The sequence below is a fragment of the Lepidochelys kempii genome, chromosome 6, assembly GCF_965140265.1.
Source record: "Lepidochelys kempii isolate rLepKem1 chromosome 6, rLepKem1.hap2, whole genome shotgun sequence".
NCBI classification, from domain to species: domain Eukaryota; kingdom Metazoa; phylum Chordata; order Testudines; family Cheloniidae; genus Lepidochelys; species Lepidochelys kempii.
The window spans coordinates 19,308,458-19,332,263 of NC_133261.1; the positions used below are offsets into that span (position 1 = coordinate 19,308,458).

Genomic DNA, 23,806 nt, shown 5'->3' on the forward strand with positions numbered 1-23,806 from the left:
GGGACCCCTGATGGGCCAGCCTGTACTCCACCCCAGTGCGGCAGCCCACCAGAGATCTCAGCTAGTGGCTCCTCCATGGCGCTGAGCATGGCGTGTGATTGGTGTGGTTCACGGAAGGGACACTTGACTCTTTTTCAACAAGAGGGAGACCCTAGTCCATGTCTACACAGAGTGCCTCGGGCTGCAGCCCCCATTCTGGATCCTCCAGCTGAGGTTCTGGCTGCACCCCCACTTGTATTTGCAAACCCCATCCATGGCCCCACAAATGGAGATGTCCTCCTCAGCCGCCTCCTGGCACTGGCGAAGATGGCCTTCCTCAGACCAGGAGGAAGGAGCTTGACAAGGGAGTGCTCTGTGACTGTGGGACCTGTTTCTGGTCCCATGTTTCCTCACATTTCTGGGCAGCTCCTCTGAACAGCATTCACTGGCTCCTTGGACTCCTTTGATGGTGTGATGAGAACTATCTGGGGTTCTCTGCTCGGTGTTCCCTTCCAGATCCCTCGTTTTGTCCATATGACCTTTACTCCCCTCCCTGTTTTTTATTTGGTGTCCTCTGTAGTCATAGAATCATAGAACATGAAGGGATCTCAAGGGGTCATCTAGTCTAGTCCTCTGAACTCATGGCAGGACTAAGTATTATCTAGAGCATTTCTGACAGGTGTTTTGTCTATCCTGTCCTTAAAAATCTCTAATGATGGAGACTCCACAACCTCCCGAGGCAATTTATTTCACTACTTAACTACCCTGACAGTTCAGAAGTTTTTCCTAATGTCCAACCTAAACCTTCCTTGCTGCAATTTAAGCACAATGCTTCTTGTTGTATCCTCAGAGGTTAAGAAAAACAATTTTTCTTCCTCCTCCTTGTAACAACCTTTTACATACTTGAAAACTGTTATCATGTCTCAGTCTTCTCTTCTCCAGACTAAACAAACCCAGTTTTTTTTTTCAATCTTTCCCCATAGGTCATGTTTTCTAGACTTTTGATGTTTTTTGTTGCTCTTCTCTGGACTGTCTCCAATTTGTCCACATCCTTCCTGAAATTTGGTGCTCAGAACTGGACATAATACTCCAGTTGAGGCCTAATCAGCATGGAGTAGAAAGGAAGAATTTCTTCTTGTGTCTTGCTTAAAATACTCCTGCTAATACATCCCAGCATGATGTTCCCTTTTTTTGCAAGGGAGTGACACTGTTTACTCATATTAAGCTTGTGGTCCACTATGACCCCTAAATCCCTTTCTGCAAGTACTCCTTCCTAGGAAGTCATTTCCCATTTTGTATGTGTGCAACTGATTGTTCCTTCCTAAATGGAGTAATTTGCATTTGTCCTTGTTGAATTTCATCCTGTTTACTTCAGACCATTTCTCCAGTTTGTCCAGATCATATTGAATTTTAATCCTATCCTCCAAAGCACTTGCAACCCCTTCTCAGCTTGGTATTGTCCGCAACTCTGTATGCCATTATTTAAATCATTGATGAAGATGTTGAACAGAACCGGACCCGGACTCTGCGGAATCCCACTCATTATGCCTTTCCAGCATGATTTTGAACCACTGATAACTACTCTCTGGGAATGGTTTTCCAACCAGTTTTGCACCCATCTTGTAGTAGCTCCAGCTAGGTTGCATTTCCCTAGTTTGTTTATGAGAAGGTCATGCAAGATTGTATCAGAAACTTTACTAAAGTCAAGATATACCACATTTACGGCTTCCCCCCATCCACAAGCCTGGCTACCCTGTCAAAGAAAGCTATCAGGTCAGTTTGACATAATTTGTTTTTGACAAATCCATGCTGACTGTTATTTATCACCTTATTATCTTTTTGATGTTTGCAAACTGATTACTTAATTATTTGCTCCATTATCTTTCTGGATACAGAAGTTAAGCTGATTGGTCTGTAATTCCCTGGGTTGTCCTTATTTCCCTGGGTTGTCCTTATTTCCCTTTTTATAGATTATCACTATATTTGCCCTTTTCTAGTCTTCTGGAATCTCTCCTGTCTTCAATGACTTCTCAAAGATAATCACTAATGGCTCAGATATTTCCTCAGTCAGCTCCTTCAGTATTCTAGGATGCCTTTCATCAGGCCCTGGTGACTTGAAGACATCTAATTTGTCCAAGTAATTTTTAAATTGTTCTTTCCTTATTTTAGCCTCTTCTGATCCTACCTCATTTTAACTAGCATTCACTACGTTAGACATCCAATCACCACAAACCTTCTTGGTGAAAATCAAAACAAAGAAGTCAATAAACACCTCTGCCATTTCCACATTTTCTATTGTTATCCCCCTCTCCCCCACTCACACACATTGAGTAGTGGGTTATACAGACAACAGCCTCTTTCACTACACAAGCCCAAGTAGTAATACAGAGCATTTCCTCCCTGTCCCCACAAACACACCAGTCTGAACCCAGGTCATTGATTAGTAATTTCCTTTCTTTATCTGAAGAATGTATCCCTGGAAGCAGCATGACTGTATCTCTCAGTGCTAGGACCAAGGTTCTACCCCATGCTTCAGACACCAGGCTCTCAATAATAGATTCCTTGGAAGGTCTGAGTTCCTCAGCTGTGTCGATGCTGCAGGTTTTGTCTGAAGCTCCATCAGAGAGCAGGTGAGGAGATCTAGCCCTTCCCATAGCTAACACACAAATATTTATTCTATTTGCCCATTTATTATTTATGTTTACAGCTGGTTCTGAAGAATGATGGTATTTTTTCTTCCCAGTCTCTTTGGGAGTGGGAGCCAGTGTTACATTCATGTTAAAACCCTAGGCTTCAGAGCCTGAGCCCCAACTTTAAAGCTCTGTCTGCACAGTCTCCAAATTGCAGCACAGACATACCCTCAGACTCAAATTCCAAGCTATGTGTCTTGCTGATGTTCAAATGTACCCCTCCCAGCCCATCTGCTTAGCACAACTGGGTTCCCCGCTTCCAGAGGGGCTTTCTGGGTGTGTGAGAAATGATCTTTGTCCCTTCCCTGTATCAGCCCCACCTACCATGGCTCGAGGTGGGTTTACAGGGCTTGCAGCATGAAGGGATTCACAGTGAATCCCAGAGAGTGCTCCTTTTAGTATGTTTCAGAGCTGGGACACAGGGGTCTCCACCCCAGGTAAATGCAGGATGCTGTCCAGGCTAGAGCTGGGCATAGAATGGATTGTTCAGTTTGCTGACAACTTCAAACAATTACAATAATGTTTCATTTAGAGTTGAATGGAAAATGAAACTTTTCAAAATTTTTGATGAGTTGAAAAGTCAGAAAAAAAAAATTCAAGTTGAAACGTTTCATGTTCACCCATCTCAATTTTTTCATTTTGATTTCAGGCACTTTTACCAATAGCAAGGGAGGACTAGATTAATCATATGGCTGGAGGAAGTGCTGGTGGTGTCCTCTGGATAAGTGTTAGTCCAGTGTGATCTGTGAGTCCTAGATACAGCTCCCCACAGCCCCCAATGGAGAATGGATTTGAATTTGGGACTACAGGATATTCTGGTGTGGGCCTTTCTCAGTCTCTCCTATTGAAGTTCCACTTTTTATAAATAATTAAATAGCTAGTGGATCAGGGACGTGAACTGAGGTCTCCAACCTGCTAGCTGAGTGCCCCAACTCATCCATGGGCAGTAGAGTCATTCTCACTGTCTTTCCCTGGCCCAATGACTATTCACTGTCATTAATTAATAGTCATTCTTACCACTATGAATAACACAATGGTAGGTTTAGGAGAGAGGTGTTTTGATGGAAATGACAAGGAGAACTCCATTAGGCAGGAATTCTGGAATAGTTCTGAGTACCACTTTGTCTGGTAAAAGCTGAAGAAAAGGGGATTTATTATATAACACAGTTAACTCAGTGACCCTTCTGATGAAGTTGATTTTAATTGTCACAGTTCAGGGACCTGCACTGTTATTTCCCCTCATTGGTCCAGCAAGGTCTCCCCCACTCAGGCTTCCAGCTCACCTGGCCATTGCCTTTCCTGGGAGGAGACCCATGTCTTTCTCCTTTCTCACTTGGGTATTTTCAGGCTGAACAGTTAGTTCCCTGCCATCACTCTGTTATTCTCAGCAAACAACAGTCTGCCTAAGCAGGCCTGCTCCTCTTCTCTTCTCAGAGATGATACACAGCGTAATGGCCCCAGTTATAAGTTATTTTTTCAGGGCATACCCTGAAAACACAGGCCACCCTTTATCAAACCAGATGACTAAGCCCTTAGTGTGTTGTGGAAAGTCTGAGACAGGGCTAGTCAGCAGGGGCCTCCTCTCAGAAAAATTCCAGGGGATGGGGAGCGAAGTTGTGTCAGCATATAGAACAATATATGTGGATATATTACATCCTAGAGAGGCGGGGAGTGGAAGACATAATGGAGCATACAGACCTACAGAAAGTCCAGCGGGAAGCAGGGACAACTGCCCCCTAGAAAATGATGCCCCTGCTGGTAAGTATGAGAAGATATAAATTTGTTTTTACAGCTTTACGGAGAGGTACTCACTTGGGGAGGCGGAGAAACCAGGATCAGAGTTTTGGGCAGCTGTGCACACTGGGGTATCCCGATGTGTAAACAGAACATTTGGGCAATTGCCCAAGCCATGGGTGCCTCCTTCCATAGGGGAGGAGAACAATAAACTAGAGAGAGCTGTTTTCTTTTGTTCTTCCTCCTTGGACGGGATAATGTGCAAAGGGTTGAGACCTATTCCCTTGCTAGTGCACAAGGAGATTGGGCCCATTTGCACAGTACATACGAGTCACAAATGCTTTTATAAGAATAACCCAAGATGGGAACCTTCCAGCTGCAGCAGAAGACGCAGCTGTTCCTACATGTCCTGTTATTCCCCAAGCCAGTTCTGTGGATGAACTCACTGTGTTGGCCTCATTATTCCAGGATAAGACCCTAAAATCTGGACCCCTTAAAAACACCAAAAATGCCATAGAGATTGCCTGTTACAGACACGGCCCTCAGGGGATCCTTTGCCTTCTGTGATTTATTCTGTAACTCAAGTAACTCAGACCTTGTTGACTTTCCTGTATGGTGTAAGAGGATCAAAAAAGTACCACATTGGCTAAACAAAGTAAAAGAAACAGTTAGAGGCAAAAAGGCATTCCTACTGAGGAAAACAGAAAGGAGTCTAAACTCTGGCAAGTGAAGCGTAAAAATATAACTGGGAAGGCCAAAACATAATTTGAAGAACAGCAAGCCAAAGACTCAAAAAGTAACAGCATAGAATCATAGAATATCAGGTTTGGAAGGGACCTCAGGAGGTCATCTAGTCCAACAACTAGCCCCGAGATGAATCATATCCATCTACATGCTGCCAGGTGGAGCTTCAAGGCCTTGCTTGTGGGCTGATGGGGTTAGATGGCAGCGGAAGCACCTCAGCCCTTCAGGTAGTGTGTCTGATGTTCTTGGGAGAGAATGGGAGTCCGGGCATTAGAGGTTAGCGGCATTAATCCCAGTGGTATGGACAGATTCTGCAAAAGGAGGCTGATTTTGCTATTCACTCTGCTGATATAAGTTTTAAAACCAATTCTTAATTAAAATGCATTGGTTTTAAAACTTATACCAAGAGGCCGTGGAGTTAGTTGTCTAGGGTGGCCCAGCTTTACTTACATTTTCAACTCTCACAGGCAGGACACATTGTGAGTCCTTCCTGCAAGTGCTGTACATACACTTGATTTTCAGATTCTCTTTGTAACTGCAGGGAGCAGACACCAGATACGCACCCTGTTGAGCACTTTACATAAAGGACACCCATAAATGCATAAAGGAGGCCAAATGTTACTTACCGCAGTTTCTCTAATTTGCAGTTCGGGTGTGTCAGTCCCTCACACAGCAGCCGCACGCCGGCATCTCCCAGTTTATTACCACTTAGGTCCAGCTCTGCCAGGCTCTGGCTGGTTCTGAGAACAGCAGCGAGATCCCCACAGCCAGCGTCTGCTACACCGCACTCCTCCAAGCTGCAGGAGAGAGAAAGACGGAGAAGGAGGATCAGGGTGTGAACGGGCTCATCACAGCTGTTCTGACAGGCGGCCCTGCCCACCTGCCCCTCTCTCTGACCAATCAGCATCCAGAATGAGTCAGAAGTCCCGCTACAGACTGACTCAAGCCCACGTCCTTATCCACTGTCTAAACTCCACCCCTTGCCATTTACCCTTCACCAGTGAACAATAACAATGGTCTGACACCTCAAAACTCTGCCATTGACAAATGAGGAATAAGGTTTGGGGTAAGACTCCTTCCTTCCTTCCTTCCCTCCTGAGCACCACCCCCTCACCCTCTCCACTGACCAACCAGAATTCAGAAAAGGTAAAAAGTTGCCCTTTAAGTCCCGACCACTCAGCTCCTGACCAATCAGCTTGGACTTTGCACTGATCAGCCCTGGGATGGTGTGACCCAATCAGAGCAGGCCCCACCCCAGGCAGCTGGGCCAGGCTCAGAGCAGGACGAGCTGGAATATCCTGCCCCCTCCACGCCCCTGGCACGAGCTTGGCTGCTCCCCTGCAGAGTGCAGCTGTCTCCTGTCTCTGACCCCAGCTCTGACCCTCAGACATGGGGCGGGGAGGCAGCTGGCAGGCCCAGCACTGGCAGCCTCTCTTCCTCTGAGACCAGGGACCAAAGTGGGGGAGAAACAAAGAGTGGAAGATCCCCATGGCAGGGGGTTCCCCTAGGTTTCGGGAGGGAAGAATCCCTGAAAGGAGGGCGACTGTGTGACCCAGTTATACAGGTGTCTGGTTTTCAACTGGAAAGTCTAGTCGAAAGGGGACCTGTACCGTATCCGTCACAAGACACAAAAAGTCCAGATACTGCAGGTGGTGGGGAGGAGGTGCAGGGAGGTGACAGGTTGTCAACCCATGCCAGCCCCTGCTCATTCAGGACCTCTTCCTACATGCATCTTGTGGGTAGTCAGGCTCCACATCGAGGGGTGAAGCTCACATCCCAGCCCTGGGAGCACAGGGAGCCAAGCTCGGGAGTCGGGGGGGGAGATGGGGCGGTGGAGGGAATTGAATGATGAGGAAGCGGGAAGGGTAAGAGCAGCTAGCAATGGGGGAAGGCAGGGAGAGGAGTGAGTGGAGGGCCTCAAGGGAAGTGGCTGAGCGGGGGGAGGTTCCAGCACTCCTGCTTTAGTGTCCAGTTTTCAGAAATTAGAAAATTGGCAACCCTACTCTGTTGGCAGGGCTTGTTCCAGAGGCTCTGGAGGGGTGATAAAAGCAGAAGTTCTGCTGGTTTCTGTAACTCACCAGCAGAGTCTGGGCTCCTGATGGAGCTGCCAGCCAGCTGAGTCGGTAACCATGGCAGCAGGCCACCTATGACCATGTGCACTTCAAAGACCACCCGCAAACATGAGTGTCTTTGCCCTCCTTCAAGAGCTCACAGCAAGCCCCCTGCACTCTCAAGCACAAGCCCTCCCCACATCCAAAAGCTGCTAAATCTTGCACACATGTTGAGACACCCCTCCCACCAGAACTGTCACCTGCACGGCCTCCTTCATCACCTCAGTTGCCTTAAAAATATTGTTACTCTGCCAAATAGAGGGGAACTTCAACATTTGGGAGAGAAAAAGCCGCTGAATTCATACAAGGGAGAGAAGCAGGCATTCCTTGGGGAGTCCCCAGGTTCTGTCAGGGTTTGTAGAACCCCCAAGATATTTTGGAGGCAGGAAGAGAGGAGCCTGCAATGGGGGTTAGGGGAGAGATTCTAAGATTGGGTCAAATAGGGGGAGAAAAACCCCAAAGGTGTATGTGAGAATCTGAGGGGATAAACCCTATTTTGGGGCGGTGTGAAGAGAAGAGGGCATTCAAGTTGAAGCAGAAGAGGAACCCCCCCCAAAAAAAAATTTAAAGGTTAAGAGAGAGAGAGAGGACACCTGAGAAGGTAAGGAGAAAGAGACCCCAAAGTGTGGGGAGGACTTTTGAGCGGAATGGACCTTACTTGGAATTAAAAGGAGACCCCTTCTGCCACTCAGTGGTAATAAAGGGAGTAAGGAAAGAACACCCCCCCCCCATATACACACCCTGATATCTTCAATGAAAGAGATAAGGCTAAGGCAGGTTTGGGAAATACCCACCATGGTGTAGAGGAAGGAGACCTCCAAAGAAGAGCACTGAAAGTGGGGAAAGACTGTAAAGGAAACAGGGGACACTCCTGGAAAGTAATATGAAGGACAGAGGAGAATTAATAAGGATACAGAGAGCAAGACAGAAAGAATTAATGAATCGTGGAGGGAGTCTCTAGGGAGCAGCAGGAGGAAAACGGAGAAGATGGAGTGAGAGGGAGGAATGGTAGGAAAAAGAAAATGGTTAAATTTGAGGGCAAACACAGACACTCAAAAGACTGAAGGAAAAAAGAGACAGAGAGAGAAGAAAATATCTGAGCAAAGGGAGAAACAACAGAACAAATACAAAACAAACTTAAAAAAGGGAAGACAGAGTGGCACTTAGAATTTTTTTATAAAATATTTTATAGTAAGTTTGATGTTAAAACGTTGCATTAAGATTCACGCTCAGTGTATGTTGCCAAATATTCAAAAATGACAAGTCAGGCCGCAAAAAGTCTTAAACTGAGCATCGTCATGTGACCGTCTTAAAACTCATGAGATTTAAAAAATATATATATCCTGAATTCATTGTATTTGGCACTACAAGAAGGATGTGGAAAAATTGGAAAGAGTCCAGCGGAGGGGAACAAAAATGATTAGGGGACTGGAACACATGACTTATGAGGAGAGGCTGAGGGAACTGGGGATGTTTAGTCTTCAGAAGAGAAGAATGAGGGGGGATTTGATAGCTGCTTTCAACTACCTGAAAGGGGGTTCCAAAGAGGATGGCTCTGAACTGTTCTCAGTGGTAGCAGATGACAGAACAAGGAGTAATGGTCTCAAGTTGCAGTGGGGGAGATTTAGCTTGGATATTAGGAAAAAATTTTCACTAGGAGGGTGGTGAAACACTGGAATGCGTTACCTAGGGAGGTGGTGGAATCTCCTTCCCTAAAAGTTTTTAAGGTCAGGCTTGACAAAGCCCTGGCTGGGATGATTTAGTCGGGGATCGGTCCTGCTTTGAGCAGGGGGTTGGTCTAGATGACCTCCTGAGGTCCCTTCCAACCCTGATATTCTATGATTCTGTGATAGCGGCTTAGTGGGGTAGATGGTGACAGAAACACCTCAGCACTCCAGGCCATGGATCTGATGTTCCTGCGACAACAAAGGGGAACCTGCATTGGGAATTAGGGGCATTAACCCCAAACCTCCAGTGAGGGACAGCAGCTGGTGCAACAGAAGGCTGATTTTGCAGATGACTCTGCTGGTGCTTTGGGGGCAGATTTTCCAGGGGGCTCAGCATCCAATCTGCAGATCCTTTGAAAATCTGGTCACAAGTAACACAATGGGAGCTGCTGGGTGCGGAGCTCTCTTGAAAATCTGGCGTCAAGTCCTGAGAGTTCACCAGAACCTCAGAGGCCTGGAATGGGGCTTCTATCTTGAAAGCAGAAGAAACAGAGCAGAAATGTATTGAAAGACAAAAAGGAAGAGCCACAGCTTTCCCCAAAAGGTTTAGTTTCTTATAATGAGTCCAACACTGGAACCTGCTCTCACCTGCCCTGTTTGTAACTGTAAACACACATCCCCATCCCCAACAGGCTGCACTTCAGAGGGTGTTTCTTGAAATTGGTGGTGGCTCTCAGCTGGGAGCACAGTCAGCCCCAGCCCTGGGGACATCAAAGGCAGAAGCCACCATGGCTGGGGCTGAAGCTTAAACCCAAACTGAGTATTTCTGCTCAGATGGGGAGATTTAGAATCCTCAGATCCCTTGTATCTCTTTTGTTTTTATTCATTGTATACAGTAAAAGCTGTTTTATCTGGCATGTTGGGAGAATGGGGGAGGGGGGTGCTGGAAAGGGAAAAATGCCGGTTAACTAAGAGGGAGGGAGTTTGGGTGCAGGAGGCACAGCCAATGGGAGCTGCAGGGGTGGCACCTGTGGTCAGAGGCAGCATGCAGAGCTGCCTGGCCACACCTCCGCCTAGGAGCAGCCGGGACAGGTTTCCGCTTGAGGGGAGCTGTCCAAGTTGAGCAGGTCCCGGATCCAGCACCCTGCACCCCCTCCCGCACCCCAAACCCCCTCCCACACTCAAACTTCCTCCCAGAGCCCACGCTTCGCACCCCCTCTTGTGCCCCAAATCCCTGATGGTCCCATGCCAACCAGACTATGAACTGGCATTTCAATGAAGATCAGAAATGCTGGTTTATAGAGATTTCCTATTGGTGAAGTGCTGGATAAAACAGCTTTTACTGTATATGAAAATTCAAGGTGTCAAAATTATTAGAATAATCTATAAAATAGGCTGTTAGCTGAAAGGTAACAGTGACCTCTTTTTAATAAATGCATTTTATTAAAAGTTGTTTATATACATACATATATTCCCTGAAAAACAGGGGGCTGAGGAGCTAATTGTCAGGTGTGGGCTCAGATTTATGTAGTTTCCATTTTCCAAACAGGGCAGGCCGGGACATGTTGTGACCCATGTACTGGAGACACTGAACTCTCAGGTTCTCCATGTAGCTGCAGGGACCAGCCACCAGCCATGCACCCTGTCAAGCTCTTTACATAGAGGATGTCATAAATACAAAGGGAAGGGTAACCACCTTTCTGTATACAGTGCTATAAAATCCCTCCTGGCCAGAGGCAAAGTCTTTTTACCTGTAAAGGGTTAAGAAGCTCAGGTAACCTGGCTGGCACCTGACCCAAAATGACCAATGAGGGACAAGATACTTTCAAATCTGGGGGCGGGGAGGAGGGGGGCGAGAAAGGCTTTTGTCTGTCTGTATGATACCTTTGCCGGGAACAGATCAAGGCCTCCAACTACTGTAAAGTTAGTAAGTAATCTAGCTAGAAAATGTGTTAGGTTTTCTTTGTTTTGGCTTGTGAAATTCGCTGTGCTGGAGGAAATGTGTATTCCTGTTTTTCTGTCTTTTTGTAACTTAAGGTTTTGCCTAGAGGGATTCTCTATGTTTTGAATCTGACTGCCTATAAGATTATCTTCCATTCTGAACTTACAGGGTTGTTCTCTTATCTTTTTTTTATTCTTCTAATAAAGTTCTGTTTTTTAAGAATCTGATTGGGTTTTTTGGGTCTTAAAAATCCAAAGCTGGTTTGTGCTCACCTTGTTTATTCTCAAGCCTCCCCAAGAAAGGGGGTGTAAGGGTTTGGGGGGATATTTTGGGGAAATAGGAAATCCAAGTGGTCCTTTCCCTGTTCTTTGTCTAAATCACTTGGTGGTAGCAGGATACTGTTCAAAGACAAGGCAAAATTTGTGCCTTGGGGAAGTTTTTAACCTAAGCTGGTAAAAATAAGCTTAGAGGGTCTTTCATGAGGGTCCCCACATCTGTATCCCAGAGTTCAGAGTGGGGAGGGAACCCTGACAGAGGACATCTGTAAACACACAGATGAACCCAAATCTTACTTACTTCAGGCTCTGTAATTTGCAGTTTTGTTTCAGTCCCTCACACAGCAGCTTCACGCCGGCATCTCCCAATTTATTACCACCCAGCTTCAGGTCTGTCAGGCTCTGGTTGGTTCTGAGAAGAGTGGCGAGATCCCCACAGCAAGTGTCTGTGAGATCACACTCCTCAAAGCTGCAGGAGAGAGAAACACAGAAAAGGAGGATCACGGTGTGAACAGGACTCATCACAGCTGTTCTGACAGGCGGCCCCACCCACCAGCCCCTCTCCCTGACCAATCAGCATTGAGAATGGGCCAGAAATTCTACCCTAGGCCCTGTCTCAAGCCCCACCCCTTACCCAATAAGTAACCAATGTTGCATGGATCTTCCTGCTTAAGCCCCACTGCTTCCCCTTCAGAAATAACCAGTCAGCACTGAGAATGGCCCAGATATGTAAATCCCCAAAACTTTGTCACTGACCAATGAGGAATAAGATTTTCAGTAAGAAATAAGATTTTCCTCCCTGGGTAGCCCCCCAGCCCTTTCTACTGACCAACCAGAATTCAGGATGGGCACAGTCCTGCCCACTCAGCTCTCACTTAAGTCCTGCCCACTCAGCTCTCAACCAATCAGGTTGGACTTGGCACAGATCAGCCCAGGAATGGTGCAACCCAATGAGAGCAGGCCTATCGCTACAGGGAGGCTGTAGGGGGAGCCCCCTCCGCAGGCAGCTGGGCCAGGCTCAAAGCAGGAGCTGAGAGATCCTGATCCTCCGCGCCCCTTGCACTAGCTCTGCAAAGCACAGCCCTCTGACGTCCCTGGCCTTGGCTACTGTCAAAAGGTCAGGATACTGGGCTAGATGGACCATTTGTGAGCCAAACTCTCAGGCAAACCAGGGTTACTCGCTCAACTGCCCTTCACACAGTGTCTGCACTGACTCAGGCCTCAGGCACGCAACAACAACCTATCCCTGACCAAAGCCTGGGTCACGTGTCTCCCAGGCTCAGGTATTTCCACAGGCCCACCAGAGCTGCAGATCAGTCTGCACAACAGCACTACCTGACCAGGAACCCTCCTGCTGCCTCGCAGTGCATCAGATTCTGGAGACTCCCAACCTACTCCTGGCCCAGCCTTGCCTGAGCCCTGTCCCAGTATTGTCCGTGGCCTACTCTAACCTTGCTCCAGCCCTGTCACCGACCTGCTCCAGCCTTGCCTCTGCCTGCTGATCCTCCCCAGACCCTCAGACTCTGACTACTCGGCTTCAACCTTTGGCCTGTATATGGACACTGGCTTCAATACTGTCTTGGCTTGTCCCTGGACTCTGACCACCTGCCCTCGACCTCTCTCCTGCCCCTGGACTTCAGTTACAGTTCAGAGTCTGGTTCATCTACAGACTTTGATCGCAGTTTTGATCCCGGCCTGTTCCTGGATCTCATTTGCAACACCACCCTTGGCCTAAGCCCAACTGTACACCTACCTGCAGCCTACACTCCAACCCCTAGGCCTGCTTTTCAGAGGCACTGCCTGACACCATTGGTCTGACCCAGTATGGCTATTCTTTATTTTGTTGATCACTACCCATATATATGTAAATACACAAAAACACAAACGTTATCTCCCCGCATGTCTTTAAGGGTTGAATCTGAGTTATTTATCCTGCAGAACACTTAACCCTTTCTGGTCATGCATCACAGTAGGTTTGAGGTTATTTTAAGAAGAGGCCTTGGTTTTATTCAGTTATTTGGCAAACAGTCAAAAACATTCATTCCGATTAAAAGTTTACTGATTAAACAAAGAAAGAACAAGAAGTCAAAACAGTCATTTATACTGAAAATGTGGCTGAGTGATTATGCAAAACACACTAAGTCAAAGCCTTTGAAGTCTTTCTTTTTTTGGAGGCAAAATATCAGTCTCTTATTTCCAGAACAACCTTTCCTTGATGAAGAGGAAAGGAGTAATTTTACTCTCGGTCCTGATGTATAAAAGGCATTTACTTGTCCTGTTTTTTAACAAACTGACAGACATGAGGTGGAAGAGAGATAGGATAGAAAAGAAGAGTGAAATATTGGTTTTGTGGATGTTTTTGGAACACAGTATTGCTGGTTATTTATATATGGATGCTTTTTGGCTGGCAAATCGACCACGACACCAACCGCCAGGACTCTGTTTTACAATCTGGTCAGGGACGTTAGTTGAGTGGATCTTTTCTTCCTGGACAAGGCAGGCTTGGATGAATACAACATATCTAACTTCAGGATTTGATGAAAAGCCAAAAGAGAACAGAAGGAAAGAAAGGGGGGCAGAAAACAACAAAACAAAGGAAGGGAGAACAATGCAGGATCTTATGTGCTTCTGTGGTGCTGCTAGTTACATACCCCACTGATGGGCTGGGGATTGGATGTCATGATAATGTGATGACGTTCAGCACTCACAGGTGAAAACAAAGTTCCTCAAACAAGTTTAAGGCCAGCCGGCTTTCCTCTCAGGAAGAAAGTCCTTTAGATGAGCCAAGATGAGTTGCAGTGCTGGCAGTCTGGGGGGTGAGCTGGTATGCAAGGTGGGATGGGAGATGAGAGGGAAAGCTCATCTGAAGTGATCTGAATATTTTTTTCCCAAAGTCTTTTTTTAAGGAACCCAAAAATGGGAAAAGTGGGCTTCATAGTTCATCTCCCTTACCATTTTGTCCACCAATTAGGCCTAATATCCTTCACACCAATATCTGACTCCACATCATCTGTTTTTCACAAACATAATTTCAGCAGTCCTTGGATTATATTAATATGGACTTTTTGGTTTAGATTAATCTATTTTCTCTATCTGGTTTTCTTGCACCTCTGACAAGATTCAATTTTGTAAATAGCTTGGCCTGTTTTTCATGGTTATTAACATCTTGTGGACTCTCACATACTGTTTACATTTGAGCTCACAATACGGATACAACTTTTAGGCCTAATGGTCACAACAGCTCCAAACTCTGACAATTAGACCTGGGGAGGAGAGGCAGCTGCCAGGCCCAGAACTGGCGACATCACACCCACCTTCCCACTGAGACCAGGGATCAAAGCGGAGAAAGACAAAGGAGAAAAGAACCTCACAGTAAGGGGGATCCCTGATATTTGGGGAGAGAAGAGCCCCTGAGAGGGGGCGACCATGTGAAACTGTTGGTAGGGCCTGTTTCACACTCCCTGTTGAGTTTATAAAAGTAGACGTTCTGTTTGTTTCTGTAATGCTCCAGCAGAGTCTGGGCTCCTGATAAAGCTGCCAACCATCTCAGTGGGTATCCATGGCAGCAGGCTGACGATGACCATGTGCACCTCAGGGACTACCGCCAAGCATGGCTGTCTTTGTCCTCCTTCAAGGCCTCAAAGGGAGCCCCCTGCACACCCAAGCATGAGCCCTCCCCACCCCCAACAGCTGCCAAATTCTGTACACACATCCAGACATCACACCCACCAGAACTGGACATGGCATTGACTCCTCCATCACTACAGTTGCCTTGAAACTTGGTCATCCTACTGAAGGGGGAGCAGAGCGCCCAGTGCTTGGGAGAGAAAAAGAGTCACTGAATTTGTATAAGGGAGAGAAGCCCTCAATCCCTGGGTGAGCCCACAAGTTCTGTAAGGGAGAGCAGAGGCCCCAAGATGTTTTGGAGGCAGAATGAGAGAAGCCCCCACTGGGGCGAGGGACTCTAAGGTTGGGGTGTAGATGCGGAGAAAAACCCCATGGGTATATGGCAAAATTGGGGAGATAAACCCTAACTTGTGGGGCAGGAGCTGGGGAGCAAGGACAGCATTCAAGATAAAGCAATGGAGAAAATCCCCATGAAATTTACAGATAAAACAAGAGAGAAGACACCTGAGAAGGTGAGGAGAAAGAGACCCCAAAGTGGGGAGAGGAAATTTGAGGGGAAAGAAGGACCCCAACTGGATCCCAAAGGAGAAAACCCTGTTCCCACAACAGTAGAGAAGGAAAATAAGAAAGAGACAAGAAAATACCCTAGCAAAGAGAAATAAGCGAAAAGATTTAAAAAACAGGGGTGGGGGAGAGGAGAAATAGTGGAACTCAGTGTGTTTTTAAGTTATTTTGCAGAAAGGTTGCAACCAAAGGGTTGCAATAATATAGCTACTCATTGAATGTTACCAAATAATGAGTCAGGTATCAAAGAATCTTAACTGAAAACAGTCACAAATCTGGCTTTAAAAATCATGAAATTTTCAACATTATCCTGTATAAGACAGTATCATTCTCTGTGATAAAAGGGGTCTCAGAGGTCTCAGGGAAAGGTAGAGGAATGTGAGTCCATCATTTCTGAGATCTGAGTCAGGAATAGCCTTACTTTTTGTTTATAACAAAGTGTTAAGTGTGAAATAAAGGGTTTTCAGTCCTGATTTAACTGTAAATCTTAATGCATACTTAATAATGGAGATGCTACTACCCCTCTAGACGTTTTCCAAATTAAACAAATTTCATGCTGGGTTTTAGAATACAGTTGTGCGTACATCTATTGGCAAACAATCATATGTATTTGAGGTCATGTGGTTTTGGTGCACATCTCCCATAACAATTTGTGTTTTGATACACTAGTGCAGAGTTTCAGATGAACACCAGATGAATGATCTTCTTATTCTAAGTGAATAGAATTTTGCATCTGAAATGTATGAAAAACCTGCTTTTACTGGTTTGGAGTCTGGTGTATATGATGGGCTCATTAGTAGGTTCCCAGTTCATACGTGATTTTTCTGCAGAATCTGTCATAATGAGAGCTACTCCCTCTGAATGCTTGTTGTCACTATGCCCTCAGTAAATCTGATGTTTCTTCTCTTGCCTGAAGCACTTCTTATCCACATCTCTCAATCTGCTCTCACCGATGCCAGGATTTCAAGTCTATAGTTGTCCATAACTCTCATGATCTATAAGATCTTTGATCTTTGAAACATTGTTCTCACATTCCAGTAACCAACTCTGAAGTGTTTTCTTGCTGTCAGCATCAAAATTTTCAGGGCCTTGGCCTCCAGAGACTGGCTTTCATCGGGAGCCTTCCTGAAGCACAAAGGGGCAGCAGTGTTCATTTTTACCGGAACGGTAGCCTGGTTCTGTTTCTATGACTGGTGAGGTGTTTTTACAAGACTACATGTTTAGCTCTGCACTCAACCCTCCCCACTTTATCCGGGCTTGGGACTGACAGACACATCCCACAAGATGCAGCAATGCAGAAGTGTATTTGTAACACAAATACCAGTCTAGCATAGGTAGACAGCAAATGCCAAGAAGACCGAGACTTAGCTAATGATATTGCGCTATTGAGCAACAGCCCTGAAAAGTTACAAAGTCAGACAACTTGGGAAAAATAGCAGGCCAAGCAGGGCTCAGAGTTAATTATGCTAAAACAAACATCCTTGAAACCCAGAGGTCAAGCAGTAACAGCACGTTAGAATACAAAAACATCAGAAAAGTAGAACAATTCGTCTATCTGGGCACGACCATATTGATCAACAGATACCTCAAGAAGGAAGTGACATCAAGTATAGGAAAGGCATTTACTAAACTCAGCAATTTATGGAAACCAAAGATATTCAGCACCAGAACAAAACTGAGAATCTTCAATTCAAACATAATCTCGGTGTTAACATAAGGCTGCTAGAACTGGAGAGCTACCAAAACTTTAGACAGAAAACTAGATGCCTTCGAAAATAAGTGCCTGCAAAAGATTCTTGGCATTGGTTGGAAAGATGTCATCATCAACAAAAAGATCTGAGAAATCACCAACTAGCAGCTCATTTCCAACACAATCTGAGGGCACACTGGACATAGTTGGGGCATGTACTGCAGATGCCAACACAGACTCCCACATGAAGTTATCAAGTGAAAATCAACTGCTGTGAGAACACAAGGGTGTCCAAGAGAAAATCTGAAAAGAAACCTTAGCAGGGAGGGCAGAATAGTCCATCTAAACACTTTAGAGCAAATGGAAGCAGCAGCAAATGACAGAGAGGAATGGAAGAGACTGGTTTACACCCTGCGTGCCAACAATGGCAAGGGAAGGATGTAATCACATAATGTAGTAACTCCAGCAGTGCCTGGGGCTCAACCAAGAACAGGGCCTCATTGTGCTAGGAGCTGTTCAGAGTAGTAGCTAGTCCCTCCCCTGAAGAGTTTATGATGGATGGGAGTTGCTAGGTGGGGATTAGCTAAATGGAAGGAAATAGAAAGGGGGTGGGGAGGAAGGAATGAATGGAGCATGGAAAGTGGCTGAGATGCACTGACTGTGAGGGGAGGGGAAAGGACAGGGTTGCAACACGTAGCCAATCAGCACAAGGAACAGAATGTCGAGAGTGACAACTTGTAGCAGGCTGTCTGACGACATCAGTGTCCATCAGCCCTGCTGAGTCTGCTTCTCTGTCTGCTCCTACTGGCTGGGAGTCATCTCTGGTCCTCGGCTTGGTTCTGGAGTTTCATGGAGGATTAAGACCATGGCATTAAACTGACCGCAGAAGCTGACCGGGACCCAATGGAGGGACTGGAGCACTGACGTGATGTGGTTGTAGTGGCATAAACCACAGAAGAGGTGGACAGTCCTTTTCTATCAGCTGCAACATATGGATTGTTAGATTCAGCACAATGAATTACAGTGATCTGGTCCGGCGATGAGTAGACTGAACTATTTGGCTAAGTCCTTGTCTGGGCAGAATGTGTGAAGTTTCTGAGCAAACTGCTGATTCCTATTCAAACTCTGTCATAGGTCGTTTCTCTAGAGCACCCCTGTGGGGTGACGGTGGGCACCTTTCTCATCCCTAAGGTCCCTTTCTGGCTGGAGGTGTCGCTATAGCACTGGTTTGGATTACAGGGTGCTGTCTCCTAGCTGTTGGTCTTTGGGGTGTGTCTCCTCCTCCTTTAAGGCATGGCCACAGTCAAAGACAGAAAAAAGCAAAGAAAATAATCCTGCAACCCACAAAACAGCCTGGGCTCACCCCGCTGTTCCTCGCAAGCTAACAGCTAAATAGTCGCTGAGAAGGGGGCTGGGTTTCTAACACCCTGAGTGTCTGAGAGATCCAGGCTGAGTGCCCTGGGTGCTAATGAAAAGCAAAGCAGAGTAAAGATGGTTCCTCTGCTTCTCCAGAGGGTTCAGGCAGTACAGTCTCTTCTGCAGCTTCCCTGGATAGCAGCCCCTGCTCTGTGGGGCTAGGGAGCACTAGTTCTGCTTTCCTCTGAATGCCACCCTGCACTGACTGGGCTTGGATCCTCCCTTTTAAGCAGCCACCCCTCTCCAGGTGCAACAGGTCTCAGAGGTCTGCCATGTTGGGGCTGACTGTGCCTGGAGGAGTTATTTAACCCCTTCCTGACTGGGGTGGAAATCTGTCCCACCACATAGCCCACCTCAAGACGGAAGTCGGGATCCCCCAATCCATTCCTGATTTCCCCACTAGTCCCAATCAGGGTCGGCTCAACCCTCTGGAGCCACAGGGTGGAGCATGCTTGGTGAAGAAGGGACATTTGGAGATTGTAGCTGCAAAGTTGAAATAAGTCTCCACTGAGCATCGACACTGACATTTTTCAAAAACTTACAACTTTGAAAATTGGGGCAGATGTTCACAGGAACAGAAATAGGCACATCCCTGGCACAAATGCTCCCCACTGCCAAATTTCAAGTTCCTGCTCCAAAGCATGGGGGGATGGAACTTCTCACTGAAAAGTTCACCAGAATTACTTAGGGGAAACAGTGTGTTTCCCTAGCCTATGGATGAAAATGGATGATGAACCATTTAGGCTGAAATTTCACAAAAATATCCAGCTTGAAGCAGACACCCAGCATGGAAAATGTAAGTCAAAATGGTTAAGGTTAGCAAAGTTATAGGCAACAGAAAACAGGGTCTACCAATGGAAGTTTCAGGCTATAGTAACTGAAGGTAGCACTTCCAGCTTCACTTATATGTACTGCACAAAGCAAAACATAGCTTTTGTCATTAGCAAATATAAAACCTATCAAAGGCACGATACATCCTTTTTACTTCCTAGTACAGGTTAGGTAGTGCCTTCGTAGCTCTTGTAATGTAATATTACAAAGAAAGAGAAAGTTACACCATGATACAAGATGAAAAGAAAAAAAGCTGACTGCTAAATTCTAGTCCTGGGTGACATATTTAAATAACCATGCTGTGCGATCTTGGGTGCATATTTTTGAAGCACAACTTCTGTGTGAGGTGAATGTGCTGTGACATTAATTGTTTCCCAGAAGGAGTGTATGTATGCCTCCTTTTCATATTTGTACTGCTTTGTCCCTTATTAATAAACTAAGCTAAGCTGGGTTATTTGGTCTCTTAAATACTTGTAATATTGAACCACAAGTGTTGCCTAGACCTCTGGGAATATTGTTAGACTGATACAAGTCACTCTCCCTGTAAGGGAGATAAATAGCACGTTCAGATGGCAGCCGCTCCTTTTTTAAGAAACAATGGCTGATGTGAGCCCCTCTCTGATGCGCCACAAACTCAGTTGGTTTCCCATTCCCTTCCAGACTGAATTCAAAGTCCTCGTACTAATTGGCAAGGCCCTAAATAGGGTATGATCTAACGTGTACACTAGAGAACTGCACATTGCAACTTGCATCAGTGTGACTGAACTGGAAGCTGCCATGATGCAGTGCATCCACACCAGCCATTCTATCTTTGGGGCACACAATGCACTGTTCCCTAAGAGTGCACTCTGTAAAAGTTGCAGGGCCTGTGGGTTGTTGTACCTACCCTGCATTTCCTCGCGCTGCTTCCTGGAGCAGCTGCATAATGTCTACGGCTTATAGTGTCTGTCTGCACGTAGTCACTCTTTGCTCTGCTGCATTGCCAGCTTTAAATGGTTGTGTCCTGCACAAGGACCTGCATATGCATTGTGAGCAGCAACACCCTGCACTTGTAGACGCCACGACAGAGAGTCACCAGCTCCTACTGTCACTCCGCCATTCAGTTTCTGGGCCTGGAGGCCCAGAGTGGATCATGAAGAACACCAGCAGCTTTGGATGTTGATGCTCATGGCAGTGAGGAGCTGGATTATTTTTCTTTTAAGTCATGTCTTCAATCATGTTTGTTAGTTTTTTAGACAGAGTTTGCTTGTTTATTTAAATTTGTTAATTTTTCCGTTTTTTTGTGTGTGTAGTAGCTGAATTCAGTTCCCCTCTACCCTGTGTTTCCCTTTAGGAGCTAGAGAGGAGAGTGCTCTGGACCCAAAGGAAGAATATCCTTGGGGGTCCTCCACGCAGCCCAGCAAATCCTCCCCGAAGTTCTTCCTCAGCTGCTATAGTGGAGGCCCTTGGGGCTGGAAGGATGGGAACAATAAGTGGGTGATGGAGAACCATGGAAAAGAGGATTTAGTTGGGGTGGGGGAGTGCAGAGGGTAGGGTTCATCCGGATGTTGATTTGTTAACTAATTACCCTGCTCTGTGTTCTCTTTAGCACATCTCAGGAGTGTGGAAATTGCTGTGGATGCTGTCAATATGCAGCTGTTGTGCACTGTGGAGTGTCTGTGTTCATGCACATAAATCAGGGGCTAGACAGCACTGCCATAGTGTAGCATTTTGTGTTTTTGCACAAGAATTCCCAATGCACCAAACAATGTTTTTAAGTTGACATGTGTTCAAAGTTCTAATGCTATAACATTGTATTTCTCATTCATTGTGTCTTTGTTAATCTGGGAGGTGGGTGTTTGGGGCCAGGCCAATCAGAGACCAACAAGTCTCCCCTCAGCTGCTCTGGGGCTGGCATGCAGCAGGGATAAGAGTGGCAGAGCTCACAGAAAAATGGAAACAATTCTCTTTGGAATATTTTGCTTAATGCTTCATCCATTTTTGAACCAAAATTATGAATTTTTGCAACTAACTCCAGTGAGTGGCTTGGCAGGTGACAGAATCAGCTTCACGGAGTTTAAGGCCAGAAGAGACCATTAGCTCATCTAGTCTGGCCTCCTGCACATCACAGGCCATTACATTTCCCCTAAAGTCCCCTGTGTTGAGCCCAGAGATTCTGAGTTATCAAAGCGCTAGTGGAAGGATGGGCAGGGACAGTGTGGAACTGCACTGGGAGAAGACTCGTTGCACGACTGCAGCTGCTTTGCCAGTGCTTGTGCTAGAGCAGAGCAGAGGGACGTGGCGGTGGAAAATATGTGATTGTATTTCCTCTGAGCAGGTTAAACACCAAAGGTGATGGGATCCCTGTGCACGGCTGTGCGCACGTTTGTGTGTGGCTGGGCAGCGTTAGAGGTATGGTGCGGAGTTGTGCTGTTGCTGCCATGGCCAACGGCCTGTAGCAGACATAGTCTCAACTGTGCTCCACAGGGACAATCCCACTGGAAGATGCCCAGGTTCAGACTCCAGGGCATTGGAGCAGAGTGTTCTCAACAGCTAGAACTCGGCTGTAGAAGGCCTTCTGAGAGGGCATCAGACTGAGCCCTGGCCTGGCCATGGTCTGAGCAAAATGCAAGATCACCTCTTTGCTAAAGCCTTTGCCAGCAATGACACCAGGGTCAGCATGAGATGGAGTTTGTCTAATAAGAGGAAAGATAAAGAATAAGAGAAACTAAAATGCAGTGGGTGTGACACAGAGCACCCTTGGCAAACAGCTCTCACCTCATACCTGACAAACTCAATACACCAAACACGTCTTATAGGCTATTTATTCATCAAGTATAACATGTAATGTACCTACAGAAAGCTGTGTTGTCTACCCTTGCCACATCACAGAACAGTCAATGGAAAACTATTAAAGACCATGGTAAACTAGCAAAACCACTTGGAGGGGAAAAGGAACATCACAGCAGGCAGGAGGTTGCCTTGGCTATGAATAGAGCAAATGTCAGTTTTCAGTATAACAGAGTGTAGGCAAAGGCACTCTGTATTTACTGAGGAAAGCCTTTGAGGAGCTGTCCTGAATATTTGGATCCTGGTTCTTATGAAACCAGCTAGTCTGCAACTGACTGAACTTTGTGGGGAAAACCTAGTTCATTAGATCAGGGTTGATGCTTTAGGACTTTGTTTTGCATTACAACCAAGTTGTTTCCATCACCTTCTCTCCTTCCTAGATAAATCTTTATTCTTTCTTAAATAAACCTACTTTTGTTTTATTATAAGTGTTCAAAAGTTCTGCGTGCTGTACGGGAGCAGTGATTACATGGCATCTTTGGGTGCAGAGGATCTGGTACTTCTGTGACTAGCCAGAGTCAGGGACTGGGTATAACGGGAATGATTCAAAGGGATTCAGTGACTGGGGTGCCCCTCTTGTCAGTCTACAAGGCAAAGTCGGGGCTGGCATAAGCTGAGAGGAGAGTGCTTGAGTGAGTGAAGGGCTGGTGGTGGTAGGCAGCTGCTGCCCAGGTACTACAGGTAAGACCTACCCTCTTGCTGTAGGTGGGGGATAAAGAGGTGACTCTCAGTCCCTGAGAGCCACCAGCGTGGGGCAGACAGAGAGAGAAAATATCCTCTCCTCCCCACCGTGCCTCACTGTGTTGAGCACTTTACATACAGGACACCTTTAAATACATAGAGGAGGCCAAATGCGACGTACCCCAGTGTCTGCAGTTTGCAGTTTGTGTGTGTCAGTCCTGCACACAGCAGCTTCACTCCGGCATCTCCCAGGTTATTAGCACCCAGATCCAACTCTGTCAGGCTCTGGCTGGTGCTGAGAACAGAGGCGAGATCCATGCAGGAAGCACTTGGGAGATCACACATCCACAAGCTGCAGGAGAGAGAAACACAGAGAAGGGGGATCACAGTGTGAAGGGGGCTCGTCACAGCTGTTCTGACAGGCGGCCCCGCCCACCAGCCCCTCTCCCTGACCAATCCACGTGAGGAATGAAGTAGAAGCCCTGCTCCACCGCCTGTCCCAACCCCCACCCTATGCCAGTGCGGAACCAGTGTGGGGGGGAACTTCCTGTCTAAGCCCCACCCTTTGCACTTGACTCTTGACTAGTCAGCACTGTGAGTGGCCCAGACACCCCAGTGCATCTCAATAACTAGGCCCCAGCAGGGCTGTCACATACTGCTACTCCCCCCACTCCCTCCAGGGCTCACAGGGAACCCTCTGCACCCCCAACAGCTTCCAAATATTGCCTATATGTTGAAACACCCCTCCCACCAGAACGGTCACCTGCACAGCCTCCTCCATCACTACAGTTGCCTTGAAAATATGGTCACTCTGCCAAATGGGGAGGGGAGTCCCAATGTTTGACAAAGAAAAAGAGCCCTGTATTTATATGAGGGACAGAAGCTCCCACTCCCTGGGGGCCCCCCCAGGTTCAGCCAGGGTTGGTAGAGCCCCTGAGATATTTTGGAGTCAGGAAGAGAGGCGCCCCCAGTGGGATGAGAGACTCTAAGTTTGTGTTGAACAGCGGAAGAAAAAATGTCATGGGT

The 23,806-nt window shown here is 46.6% G+C and overlaps 1 protein-coding gene across 1 annotated transcript in view; it reads right to left on the reverse strand.

Moving 5' to 3' along the window:
* Positions 1 to 23,806, reverse strand: part of LOC140913584 (NACHT, LRR and PYD domains-containing protein 12-like) — a 182,259-nt gene that overhangs the window by 33,211 nt on the left and 125,242 nt on the right. Inside the window, exons 6-8 of the mRNA XM_073350311.1 lie at positions 22,962 to 23,132; positions 11,444 to 11,611; positions 5,774 to 5,944 (exon numbers count right to left, since the gene is read on the reverse strand). Coding sequence (XP_073206412.1) covers positions 5,774 to 5,944; positions 11,444 to 11,611; positions 22,962 to 23,132 — 510 coding nt within the window. The remainder of the gene's footprint in view (positions 1 to 5,773; positions 5,945 to 11,443; positions 11,612 to 22,961; positions 23,133 to 23,806) is intronic.